We start from the raw sequence: 14,018 nt of genomic DNA on the forward strand, positions 1-14,018 counted from the left end.
GGGAAGTTCTTCTTTCTCCCTCCTCCTGAAAACAGGGGTTACAGGTATCAGCTCCAGGACCACACCGTGTCAGTCCTGGTCTCTGAAAGGATGGGTGCCCTGTTCCCCTGCCAATGCGTACCGAAGTCACACCGAGGCTATGCCCCTGAGTGCCCGCGGGGCGCCAGCTGTGGTTTTAGTTGACATCATGTCAGTCTTGATTTCGAGTTGACCCTGTGTGAGGGCAGAAACTGCTTCATAGGACGTGGGAAGCTGTCATCTTACAGGAGCAGACCACCAGGTCATTCTTTACAGAGCCGCCCGGGGAGTTCAAACTGCCACCCTGTCGGTTCGCAGCCAACTGCTTCAAACAGTGCACCACCAACACTCCTTGCTAGCTGGGAAGGGCATGGACTTGGCATCGACTGAGTTGATGCGCAGCATCAGATAATAGCTTATGTGATCATCATCATGTCACTAAAAAGCCTCCTTTTTAAAAAAGAGATTATTTTATTGGGGCCTCTTGCAGCTCTTGCCTTATCACAATCCACACATCAGTTGTATCTGGCGTATCTGAACTCTGTTGCCGTCAGAGTTTTCTAAACAGTGACTTTCTCTGGAGCCCTTGATATGTGCCCTTCTTTTTTTGCCTCCCTGTCCCCTTCTCACCCTACAGAGCCTTTCAACAAAACAATAATACATTGTGAGTTATATGGTGAAGATGTATTTTAAGACAGGCTGCCTTGTCTGTCACACGGCCCATGTACTTAATAACCACATACTGTAGAGTCATGACGTTATGCAGAACAGCATAGAGATTCTGTGTACCCTTAACCCAGTTACGTTTTGTTTTTTTAATCCAGTTTAAAAATAAAACCTATTATACGGTATCACAACCGGGATATTGACAGTGATGCAATCTACTTGTCTTGTTCAGATTCCCCTGGTTTGACTTAGACTCGTGTGTGTGTGTGTGTGTGTTTTCTATATGTTGTTAAATACTGTCAAGTTGGGTCCAACTCAGAGCAAAACACTGCCCAGTCCTGCGTTCTTATATTTGAGCCCATGCTTGCAGCCACTGGGTCAGTGCATCTCATCAAAGGTCTCCTCTTTATCATTGCTCCTCCACGTTACCAATCATGATGTCCTTCTTTAGGGACTGGTCTCCTAATAACATGCCCAAAACATATAAGATGAAGTCTCACCATCCTGGCCTCTAAGGAGCATTCTGGCTGTACTTCTTCTGAGACAGAGCTATGTGTTCATTTGTCAGTCCACGGTGCTTTCCATACTCTTCTCCAGCACCGTAGTTCGAGTGCATCAAGCTGTCATTCAGTCTTCCTTGTTCAGGGCCAGGCAATGGAGAATACCACGCGTGGGCAGGTGCGCCGTAGTCCTCAGAGTAACCTCCGTGATTTTCAACACTTGAAAGAAGAGACTCATAGATTTACCCGTTGTAATGTGTTGTTTGATCTCTTGACTTCTGCTTCCTTGAGCACTGGTTGTGGATTCAAGCAAGATAAATAGTCTATGTAGTTTGCCCATGAACTCGCAGCCATCGAGTCAATTCTGTCAATGTAGAGAACCAACAGTTCCATCACAAGGGTTCCTCAGATTGTCTTCTCATGACCCGGATCTTGCCTTCCTGCACAGTCCACAACCCCTGGCAACCACTTGGCATTACAGGAATACATCACAAGAATTGTTTCTGTCAGTTGGTGTGGTTGCTTTCCACAATATAGCCTCATGGTCCAGTCTTAACTGCAGACAGGTCTCCCTCTCGGGGCTTCCTGATCAGATTCGGTCTTCTCTAACCAACTTAGGTAAGACAGTGTCCTCTTCCTGGTCACACTCAATGCCACTGAAGCGTGTAGGTTACACCTGGGTTTTGTTGCATGTCTTGCTTGTTAACAAGCCATCTCCCCCACTGGAATGTAAGCCCTCTGAGAGCAGGGGCTGGGGGGTTTTCTGTGAGGTCCCTTGCGTCCACTCTTGTGCTGGCTCTGAGTTGCTGTAGAGTTGGCTCTGGCTGGGGTGACCTTATGCATAAGAGAGAGACCCGGCCTCATTCTCTGCCTCCTTCATCTTCTTTGATATGTGTGTCTCCATTGCTGCCACGATGGTGCCAGCTCAGCTTACTGAACATGCTCCTCTGCGCATGTTATTCAATGCCGTTGAATCCATTTAGACCAGCAGTTCTCAACCTGTGGGTGTGACCCCTTTGGGGGGTCAAATGACCCTTTCACAGGGGTCGCCCAATTCATAACAGTAGCAAAATGACAGTGAAGAAGTAGCAATGAAAATAATGTTATGTTTGGGGGTGGGGGGGTGACCACACCATGAGGGACTGTATGAAAGGGTCGCGGCATTAGGAAGGTCGAGAACCACATTCTGTAGGGTCGCTGTGCGTCTGAATTGACTTGATGTGGTAGTGGTTGTTTTGTTTTGGCATCATTCCAGCACCCCTCCGAGGGTAGTATTACCCATTCTGGGAAACACTGATGTCCGCGCCTGTGCCAGAGAAGACTGGATTACGGAGCAGTGGGTTGGCTGTAGTCTTTGCAGAAGTGGAACACCATTCTTCAGGACGAGTCAGGCATCCCCTGAATGCTTGTTAAAGGTTTTCGGACATCTGGGTAGAAGGGAGATGAAACAGCAAGGAGCGTCTCCTCCCGTGTTTCTGCCTGCCAGGAAATAGCATTGCCGACCTTGGGATGTACACCTCCAGAGCCAGCCATGGTGTGGGACATTCATAGGGGAAGCGGGGAGCAATTGGACAAAAGAAAAGATAACTTTCTAGATGAGAAAAGATGTGGAAGTTGGAGGTGTCCTATGAATGACTTTGTATGCCAGCCCCCAGAATTCCTGGTCTTGAGATTCCAGCTTTGGAGTTTCATCCTGCGCAGCCTTGGACCATTCATTCAGAGGAATTCAGATCCATGCGCCGCTTGTGTCGGCACCACTGCTCTTGGATGTTCTGAGCCCACAAGCCAAACAGGAGTGGTGTTCTGAATTCTGAAGGTTTTCCTTGGATTGAGTCACTTCTACTTTCAACAGATTAGACTTGTTTAAAAAGAGGAAAAAAGGAAAAACACGGTTTCCGTCTTTCTTCACCTCAGACGTTCTTAGGAGTGGCTGTGGCTGTTGCCATTTAGTGTTTTGGTGTATGCTCTGAGCTGGCACTGGCCTACACACAGCCACGCATGCTGTCCTACCTCGAATCGGTAGAACCGACAAGACTTCCGTAGAAGTGGCACCAACGTGGACTGCTGCCTGGTATTACATTGCCAGCTCCCTAGAGGAGACTTTGCTGATCTGTTCATGTCAAGACACACATGAGAGAGATTAGTACTCACCTGGGCTGCTTCTGGCAAGAGTTCCTGGGAGGGGTCGGAGGGACTCAGGATTCCTTACAACCCTTTCTCCCACACATACCTGTATTTGGTGCACACCTGTAAGCCAATCTCAGCACCAAGCCATTCATAGCCAGCAAAACAAACCTCCACAATATTACTGGGCAAGTAGCTAGAGACTGCAAGTATAAAAGTTGAGAAAGTTCATGGAGAAGTCAGAATCTTTCCATTCCATTTTCCTGCAAATGTTTGGAAGCCCCTCTGAACATACTGAATTTGTTGAATGAGTTGCAGAGTGATTGGAAACGTGACTTTCCTAACTGGCTGTGTATTTAGAGATGAGGGGAACATGAGCTATTTCTCCTGCATCTAGCTAGTTACCTGGTGTTTCGTTTAGCAGCTGTAGGAGGTTTGATTTTTGAGATATAAGTCTGATCGTGAATGTTTTAAAGAGTAGATTTAAACTAGAATTACTCCCTAGAGATCTGTCAGTGCTGTCCATTACTTAGTTGATGTTTGTTTTGTTTGGGTCTAGGAAGTGATATCAAGTTGCAAGTATGAGTTTTCAAAACTACCCCTCCCCCGAATTATTTGAGAGTAAATTACTGATCCAGTGCCTGCAGCCCTTCCCCAATCCTCTGTGTGTTGTGCATTCTTTCTACCCATCGCACAGCCATCCAGAGACCACCACTCACCACCACTGGCCCATTACTACCATGGATTCTTTAAATCTTACGTTGTTGCAACTGATTGCCTTGTCTCTTTGCCACCTTCAGATTGGAAGAGCTCCCCAGGCCTTCCTTGACTTTCAGGCCTTTGACGCCTGTGAAGACGCGGGCCAATTGTTTTCTAGGATGCCTTTCCACTGGGGGCGTCTGATGTGTCCTCGTGAGGAGCTCCAGCTTACAAACCACTGGCAGAGCCATCACTGACGCCGTGGATCAGGGATGCTCGTCTTCTCACCACATCACAATCCAGCCCGTCCCATTCTGGATGCGCTCCCACAGACCTGCCTATGGAGGTGTCCACCAGGCGGGATTCCCCTCTGCGTCATTCTGCTGTTCCTCTGTGCAGGCAGTTGGTACCATGTGTACTCGAGTATAAGCCGACCCGACTATCAGCCGAGGCACCTAGTTTACCACAAAATGTGCTGAAAAACTTGGCTTGTACACCAGTATATATGGTAATTTTATGAAGACGCACTTTGAAACTCTGATTGTTTGCCTTGGAGCAATGTATCCGGTTACGTATCCTCTGTCTGGGCTCTTGTTTCAGTTTTAGGAATGTCTTCATTGTGGGCTTAATGTATGTGTGCGTGTTTTGCATTTTCTAAAAAGAAACTTTATTTTAGAAAAACTAGATTTGCAGAACAGAAGAAAAATGAGGCTTTCTACTCCTGGAAATAGTTAGCCCTGAAAACCCATAGGCGCAGCTCTGCCCTGCTCGCTAGGGTCACTGAGTCAGCATCAACGTGATGGCAGTGAGTTTGGCTTGAGTTTAAGATATGCAGAAAAACACAACCCTTGCTCTTTAAAGCACCACACCTGCTCCTCCGCTAGGATCAGTGTCATTATTGAGAAACCCAATTACAGTAACTTGGGCCCACGCAGCTCCTCTTCCCCATCCACCTGCAAGAGGTTCTGGGCTCCAGATGTACTGGGACCTGAGACCAGCCTGCCTCAGGTGGCCAGCATCTCTCTTGCCAATCTTCATAAATCCATGTTTTAAAAATCACTTGTGGCAGCAACTGAGGTTTGGCCAAGAGCTGCACACGTAGATGAGGTGACATTCTTGAAAGAAAATTGCGCATCAGACCTAAGAAAATCTAAGAAACACTCTACTCTGGTTAGTTCTTCAAGTCTCCATGGACTTAGGGTGTCAGTCAGACACTATGTTCTTGTGTGCTGGAGGGAAAAGGCCCGAGTTGGCTCCTGTTCTGTTGCTTACTTCCCGTCCTTCTTCCCAGGGGCTTCCTTTTGCCCAGGTGCTCTCCGGGAGAGTCCAGGGCATGACATCATCTCAAACCAGCCCAAGCCATGAGCTGAGTCTGTGGGTTGCTCTTTGGGGAAGTGGGAGCTGGATCTGGGTCTCTTTTCCAGCCTCACACCTGGGGGTTCCTGTCTAGAGCTGATCAGTTATACCAGTGGCTGTTTATGTGTCTTCCCACTTGAGACAGAGCGTGGAAGACTGGCAGAACTAGAATAAATGCTATACTTCAGAGCTAATTTTCAAGATGTGAAAAATGTATCTTAATTTCTTTAACCTGGAATGTGTCTTGAATGTCGTTTTATTCTAATTGTGAGGTGGGAGGGTCCAGTCATCTTAAATTTTTTTTTCACGTGGGTGCAATGGAGAGTCGCATATGAGGAAATGTGCTGATTTGTAGGACGCTCCATAGACCTGCCTAAGACACAAGTAGAAACTATGCAAAACAGATAGGATTAATAACGGCGAGGGAATGTGGGCTCTGGAACGGAGAGACAGTTTTATGTTCACTTTACTACTCCAGAGCTGTCACAGGAAAACGCCTAAAGTATGATCAATGCTTATGTACCGTTGCTGAATTAATGTAGTCTGCATTATTTGTGAGGAAATTGCCAGAAACAAAGTAGATGTCATATATTCAAGTCCAGGTCTTTCATTGAATCGAAATACATGCATTCTTTGTCTGTGCTCCTTTAGGAAGAGAGTTTTTTTTTAAAAAGCTCATTTTAATGGGCTCCTTTGAAGCCAAACTTCTGTCATGTTTTGCACAAAGTAACCAACTTAAGTAATTTGTGGTGAGAAACTCTGGTGGCGCAGTGGTTGAAGTGCTAGGTTACAAACCAAAAGGCTGGTAGTTCAAACCCACCAGCTACTCTGCACTTGCTTCCATAAAGACTGCAGCCTTCGAAACCCTATGGCATGGGACAGCGCCTCTTGGCCTTAGAGGGCCACTGTGGGTTGGAATCCCCAGTGGCAGTGGAATTTGTGGTGATTTTTATGCATCCTTTTAGAGTACGCCAAGACGTGGCTCTGCCTGGGCACAGAGCGGAGAGGCTGCCTTGCTTGCTGTTTCGTAAGCACTGACTTTGCTATGAAAGTGGACTGTTGATATAGATGTATAACCTGCTGGTGTGAATTGTTCTTACAGAGAGAAGGAGCAAGAAAGGGAAGAACAGTTAATGGAAGACAAGAAAAGGAAGAAAGAGGATAAAAAGAAAAAAGAAGCCACTCAGAAGGTGGGTTTTATCCGTTAAGCCTTTGCTTGCATCTGTGGGGCCTCAGGAGTAGGTGAGCTCCAACTCAGATGTCTGGCCATTCAGTAGTGCTCCTTAAGGCAGCTGTTGTTAGGTTACCCAAGTGCGTCGGCTCCGACACATAGCAACACTGAATGAACACAAGAGAATGAAGCACTGCCTGGTCCTGCACCATGCTCACCATGTTGTGTGTGTTTGAGTCCATGGTGGCAGCCCTGTGGCAGTCCATCTCTTGACGCCTTCCTCTCTTTGCTGCACCTCCACTTTAGTGAGCAGGATGGCCTTCCTTCTCCAGGGACTGGTTCCTCCTGGCCACATGTCCAAAGTACGTGAGATGAAGTCTCATCATCCTTGTCTCCAGGGAGCTTTCAGCCTGTACTTCTTCCAAGACTGATCTGTGTGTTTTTTCAGCAGTCCATGGTACTTTCAATATTCTTTGCCAGCCCCATAGTTCAAATGCATCAATTTTTCTTCGGTCTTCCTTATTTAATGCTCAACTTGAAACAGTGGTTAATTTTTAAAGTTTTAAATGTCAAAGTGGAAGAAAGTTAACTGGTAGATATTAAATAATGCTGCAGCAGATTTTAACTGAACAACAGAAAACAATTTTGAGTCAAGTAACTAGCCCTTCCCAAGGACTCCACTCGGATCGATTTGTCCCGTTATTTAACCTCCGCCTCCCACGGACAAGGACTCTGCACCCTTGCTGGAGTGTGCACTGCCGTCTTTCTGGGTCTTCCACATCCTGGTCCCTAGGAAGAGTCAGGATTCCTTAAGGTAGCCCCATTCAAAGGGCTCCCGGAAGTGCTTCAAAGACTAAGCCTCACCCCAAGGTGTTGCCCTGTCTTTATGGGATTTGCCTAGAGAGAAAGGAAAGATACAGAAAGAAAAAGCACAGAGAGCCACCAACTTTGACAGAAAGTCTTAGCTGAAGGGTGTGTGTGTGTGTGTGTGTGTGTGTATGTGTGTGTGAGAGAGAGAGAGAGAGAGAGAGAGAGAGAGAGAGATATTTGTCCAGAGCAGACAGTGGTTAGCACATGGCCCCCCCCTCCTCCCTCAGAACAGGTCCCTCTACCTCTCATCTCACTTGTTCCCCCACTTCCCCACTCTGCCTGGACAGGGCTGCTGTGGCGCTTTTTCGGGAGGCCAGGGAGTTTGACTGCTGAGCTTGGCGCCACTCCCTGCAGCACCTGGGAAGTAGAGCCTGACTGTGAGCAGCCTTGAAGGGCCTGTGCCATGATGCTAGGTTACGGCTCGTTGTTTAGAGGTGGAATTTGTTAAGTTCAAGGAAACACTAGATTTAGAATAGAATCCAGACAGTTAATGGAACATGAGTCAACACATGGTAAACATCACAGATGCTTCCAGCTTGATTGAATATAGCTTTCCACCTGGCTTTCTGAGTTTTTGAAATAAATCACTTATGAGTACCAGCATATTTTTTTTAATCCTGCAAGTATTTTCTGAATTAGGTTGCATACAACCCTACCGTGTTTAACATATGAAATGTAATTTTATCTTTCTTCCTGCCTTAATTAAAAGGAACATTCATTATTGCGTGGTGCTCTAATAGACTGCTGTGCTCTTTAAGATCTTGTCTGCTTTTAATTGTGTTTCTGTTGCTATTAATAGTGGTGTGCTCGTAGGCACATCTCCCTAATACCAGAGTCTCTGCTTCTAATGTGTTGTTTCTCATCTGTTACCTGAGCTTTTTGGAGTGCTCAAAAATGACGGGAGTCTGAGTAAAGAAGTCAAGTCACAGCTCAGAGGCTGCATTGTGCCTCCTCTACGGGATGCCACCGCCTTCAGTGTCGTCGAGGCTATAGGCCCACCAGCTGTGGGGCGTGCCTGACCCGTGGCCTTGTCCTCCAGTGTGATTGAGTGAGGGAGCCTTGGTGAAGGCTTTCACCCACGGAATTCAGACCAAGATTGCATGCTGCCTCTGCCGGAAGTGCATTGTGGAGAGGCTGGCCTCCAGGGACTTGAGCACAGGCGTTGACAAGAAGGTGGCGGCACAGAGCGGTTGTTTTAGGCAAACCACACTCGGTCCTCATTCTTAACACAAATAACGGTGTCGTCTTTAAATGAAAATCGTCACTCTCTGGAAATGCTCAAACTACCCACTTCAGAAGATTTTTGGGAAAGTGGGATTATAAGAGCAGGGGACATCCCCCAGAACTTTCTGGACAGACCTCATGAACATTTGCACATTGTGGGTCCCACTAAGAGAAACATGAAGATGGTGTTGGGTGTGCTCTAGAGCAGTGGGTCTCCACCTTCCTAACACTGCCACCCTTTCATACAGTTCCTTATGTGGTGGTGACCCCCAACCATAACATGATTTTTGTTGCTACTTCATCACTGTTGTTTTGCTACTGTTATGAATGAGGCGACCCCTGTGAAAGGGTCGTTTGACCCCCATAGGTTGAGAACCGCTGTTCTAGAGTGAATTGGCCTATTTATGTTGAGAATGTTGCTTATGTGGCTGCACAGTGTCCCCAGGCTGGGTGCTAGGTTGTTTGGCATGAAAAATTGGTCACAGAGTGACAGCAAAGAGGAAAATCACCATCCATAAAATAGCCAAGTGGGTTAATATGAGCAGTAAACACTCAGGGGGTTTTGCTCTAAAATATTCTAGACTGGCTGAGGCATGGTCTGGCTGACACAGGCACAGACGTGGCCTCTGCTAGTGTTTTATGACACTGGACCGTTGCATAATTTCAGAATTAAATTCTGATTGAGCGGTAGCAAGGGGAGAGTACAGAGCTTACCACGTGATTGTCTTAAGCATTTTCAGCCTTCTTGTAGAGACAGTGTGTCAGTGTGCTGTACTGCAGAGAATGTGCCAGAAGCTCTGTTCAGTCAGTCAGCTGTGGTAGCTCTTCTGGGTGCTGCGTACCAGTCACCTCATCGTCACCTCATCGTCATCTCTTTGTGTCTCTGTCCTCTCTTTGACTAAGTTTCATGAGGTTTTGGATTATCCGTTGCTGGGCAGAGTCCAGTGCATCATAGGCTCTCAAGAAAGATTTGTTGAATGAATAAGTGGCCAAGAATGACTGATGGAAATCTACTTTTCTTAGAAGAATTGACTTTTCTCTAAAGTTTATGTTGATTTCCACGCAGCAATTCCCTTCAACTCTCCATTGTATTCAGCAGCTATGGCTGCGCCTCCTCTGGGGCCCTCAGGGACAGTCCTGAGCTGGGCTCTGTTCACAGTCCTTAGGCCGATGTGCCCCCAGGAGCCTTGTTTAATTAGTGCTGGCAGATCGCTTCAGGTCACTAGCTGGGGGACTGCACTTTGCACGGAAACCACAGTATCAGACACATCTACATTTCCTGGGTACGTAGCTTACCGCCGGAGGAAGTCAAGGGCGTCCTGCTTTGCTGGGTCTTCAGAATAACAATCTTAAGAAAGCTTTACCTGAAGGCATTAGTCTGTAGATACACAGCCATTCGTTCGTGGACAAGTGGGGTTGTAGAAAAATTATCAAATGTTTTCAGTTGAGCTAGGAACTATAACACTTCATTCGTTTTAAGCATGTGTCCGGCACAGGGACCCCCCGAGTCAGCTATTCCTTTCATGTAGTTAGCTATTCCTTTCAGCAGGTTGGACACCTAAGTTGGAGGGACTCAGTGACTGACAGTGGCATGTGCCAGGCTACCTTGTGAGGTGGCTGGTGAACCACAGGACAGACCCTCCGCAGATGGGGCGTGCGTTCAGAAACACCCATCATGGTAGCTTAGTATGACTCCCCGCCACAATCACAGCCCCTCCCTAGATGACGGTCACAGTACAAAAATAAGATGACCACACCAGTTGTTTGGAAGGATCAATGGTTGGGAAAAAGAGATTCCAAGTGGCTGGTGCTCTGAAATGTGACTGTAACACTAGTGGAATGCCAGTGCCTTTGTTTTGGGAGGTTTTCATATGCATGACCTTCTGTGGCTTTGTTTCCAGATGACCGAGTTGGTCTAATTTGGCACTCTCCTTTCCCCTTTTAAATCAAGCAGATTTCCATGTGGCTTCCATTCTCTCCCAGAGCCCACGATCATTGTATTCCCCTGTGTAACCTTTCAGGTTACTTGCTTCCAGAGTTCGGAGTTACTATATAAAGAAACACTGGTAACAAAGCAGTATTTGTTCAGAATTTAGACCTTTCCACCTTATTTGTGTATGTCAAGTTTCTTTTTATAAACATTGATAAGAACAGTAAAGGTTTCTTGAACATTGACCTTGCTATCTGATTTAATCTGCATAGCCATCCTTTCCAGGGAGGTAATGTTGTCATTGCCACTCAGCAGTTCAAGAGAAAACAGATCAGACAGGCAGACGCTCAGGGAGAAGCGGGGCTCTGTTTGGGTTTGAAGTTCTGTTCTCTGGCCGGGACTTTGTGTTGCCCCTCAGGATGCTGTCCACGCCTCTCACCCCACCTCTGTGCCAAGCCTCCAGCCTTGTTACTTTCTGGAGCGCCGAGCTAGTGTTCGAGTCCATCCTTATGGGGGCTCTTTTTCCTCTGTGGTTGATTTCATTTCAGGGCCAAATCCATGTGCTTTTCTCATCCAACATTTCCAGTACAGGGACCTCAGGATGGAATAAGAGGGGTGCTTTCAGTTTCACGTGTAGGATCCTTCCAATGGCAGGTTATGGCTCTTGCCCATTGTCTCCAGGTGGATGTCTGGACAAACGCCTGTGTTTCCTGTTCTGGATTTTAACTAGACCCCCGGATATCTGACAGCGTTTGAACTGTGCTTGAGTTGTCAAAGTCAAGGTAGTCTTACAGTACTGAAGTGGAAAGCCAATCTCATTTACTTACGTCTCTTCATTTTATTTTTCAGGTCACGGAACAAAAAACCAAAGGTAAGCGGTTTTCTCTCTTTCTTTCATTTTAGGAGTATTTAGAATCTCTTGTATTTAGATTTCACACTGCTGCTGACTCAGCCTCCATCCAGTCCCCTGGGGAAGAGAGGGTGGGTGTAGAGTAATTAAGGTCAGACTTTTGCCTTCACTGAGAGCAGTAACAACAAATTGGAAGTACTTAGAGTTGACCTGAAATTTTTTAGGAGGTAAAAGGATTAGACAAAATAATCCCTCGATTGGCGAATATGTAGGTCATGATTTTGAACTGAACTTATCTGAAACGTATCTTAGAACAACAACAAAAGTCAAACCTGAGCTCCTGGCTTGCAGCTGGCGAATAGCAGTGGGCTGCCAACCACTTTGATCCATGACATTGAGTCTGAAAATGGAACGTTCCACTAGGATGGTCACTCTGCCTTCTGGACTTAGAGTGTGCTTTTCAAAAAGACACAAAGCGTCGAGTGGGTTAGCGCTGTTAGGCAATAGTGATGTGCTCGAAGCAGAGCAGGTGTCCCTGGAGTCTCTCGCAACTCACTGCTCTTCGGCCTTTTGAGGTTGTTTTCTCCTGGGAGTTTTAATGGTGTTGGATGTGTGCTAAGGATCGGCCTTTCAGTCAGTTCCCCTTGAGAATGGGAGAGTCAGTGTCATGAGAACAGGGTGCTAGCTCCTGCCCTTGCCTACCTAAATACACGGTTCTCAGCTAGGGATGCAGTGTCCTCTTGTATAGACTTGTCAGAACACACAAGCCTGCTGCCCTGTCAAACTTGTCACAGCACACACATCTGAGGAAAGTTCTTGGGAAGCTGGAACCTTTTCTTCACACTCCCTTATGTTTAGAACAACTCCGTAGATGACCCAGTTCCTCAGTCCTGCTGTGGAGAACCTGTGATAGCCTGGAGGAAGATAAAGGCAATTGACAGAACAGGTCCAGGCTTAACGGAGGGCCTTCTAATGACTCTTCCTTGTTTTGTTTTGGGGGGCGGGAGGGACTACCAGGCCATGGCAAATAAGGATGGAAGTCTAACAAAGCCAGCGTTGTTCCTTAGGAAACAGGCTTATGTATAAAGCAGCTGTTCAGGTAATGAGACAGTACTGTGATGTCTTTCTAATTAAGAGGTATTTCAAAGGAAAATATCTGGGACTTTGTAATGATTTATCAAACAAACTGAGAGGAACCATTATTAGCTGGAATGATCTTCATCAGTTAGAGAAAAATAGTATTTTCCCCTTGTGCATCCAGCCAATATCTAGCCAATAAGTAGTTTTACTTTGGAAGTGCCTTTGGAAATTACTGGTTTGAAACAGAAATTAAGGTTGACCATAGGAATAGTGTTACTCATAGTGGTACCGTGTACTTTCTACCCAGCATACGGTCCAGGAAAGGATTTGGGCGCATTAGTATTTATATTTATAGGGCTTTTTTGATGATTTATGGGGACAACAGATGAGAAAGTTGGCATTTTCTTGGAAAATCCAGCCTCTGTGGTTGCTGGAACATGGTGATTGGGCTCTTCAGTTGGCAACAAATCTACTTCTTGCAAAGCCAAGGGCTGGTTGTGCTGTAGAAGTAGCTGCTCTGTTCTCTGTACGGTATGCAGTGTTTCTACTGGCAAACTGAAGTTCCACTAAACATTCTTTCTCAGGTTGGTTTGTTGTTGTTTTGGGAGGGTTAGGGGGCAGGGGAGGAGGGGGAGGGGTGCCAAATCAGTTCTGAGGAACAAATTTCCTCTTCTGCCAACATCATAAAAACGGCCAACTGTCTTTCATAGTGCAGAATTTTCCCTCCTGTTCCCATCTTTTTCATCTCAACCATAGACTGGGATACAACTCATGATTTCCACATCCTTCCTAATCAAACAGATAAAATAAAGTAAAATAATTCCTTAAAATTGTTGATGTTGAGAATCTATACACAGCGAACATCTGTCAGTTCAGTCGTGTCGCAGTGTACAATCCAGGGACATTATTACACTCTTCTGATTGTGCAGCCTTTCTCTCTCTCTCTCTGAGTTGCTTGTCCCCTTATACATAAACTCACTGCCCTCCAGAGGTGCTGTCGTAACTCTGATCCCCTGTATAGATGTTCTTAAAAGAGCACAAGGTACTTAAAGAAGGCAAAGTTTTACTAATGATGCAGCCAGTCTACTGTTTGGTTTGAAGAAGACTGTAGGGCATCGTGTTGGTGTAAGCTTTCAAGATGGTATCCTCGGGGCAGTAGCATTCACGGGTACCTACAAGCGGCCCTGGCTCCAGAGAGCCTGGCGTCCACAAGAATTTGAAATTCTGTTCTACATATCTCTACTGTTGGTCCAGATTCTTCTATGGAATATTTGACCAAAATTTTCAATCATGATAGTTGAGCACAACCCGGTTCTTCTAGTCTCATGGACACTAATTAGCCACACATTCCATATCCTTCGATTCTGCATTCTTCTGCCTTTGTTGCTCGAGGGAAATAGAGACCAGTTGTTGTGCCTTGGAAGACCATTGATAAGTTTTTATAAGCACAATATTGGGTCAGTTATTCGGATGTCCCTTAAAAACCATGATCCTTGAACCTCTAAGCCACAGAACCCAGTCACATGAGGC

General features: G+C 46.2%; 1 protein-coding gene across 3 annotated transcripts in view; it reads left to right on the top strand.

Annotated features, from left to right (window-relative positions):
• Positions 1-14,018, top strand: part of TNRC6B (trinucleotide repeat containing adaptor 6B) — a 293,374-nt gene that overhangs the window by 209,008 nt on the left and 70,348 nt on the right. For all 3 annotated transcript variants that reach the window (XM_075553605.1, XM_075553606.1, XM_075553607.1), the window contains 2 exons: positions 6,466-6,553; positions 11,408-11,429. In XM_075553605.1, the coding sequence (XP_075409720.1) occupies positions 6,466-6,553; positions 11,408-11,429 (110 nt within the window). The remainder of the gene's footprint in view (positions 1-6,465; positions 6,554-11,407; positions 11,430-14,018) is intronic.

The sequence above is a fragment of the Tenrec ecaudatus genome, chromosome 6 (genome assembly GCF_050624435.1).
Source record: "Tenrec ecaudatus isolate mTenEca1 chromosome 6, mTenEca1.hap1, whole genome shotgun sequence".
NCBI classification, from domain to species: domain Eukaryota; kingdom Metazoa; phylum Chordata; class Mammalia; order Afrosoricida; family Tenrecidae; genus Tenrec; species Tenrec ecaudatus.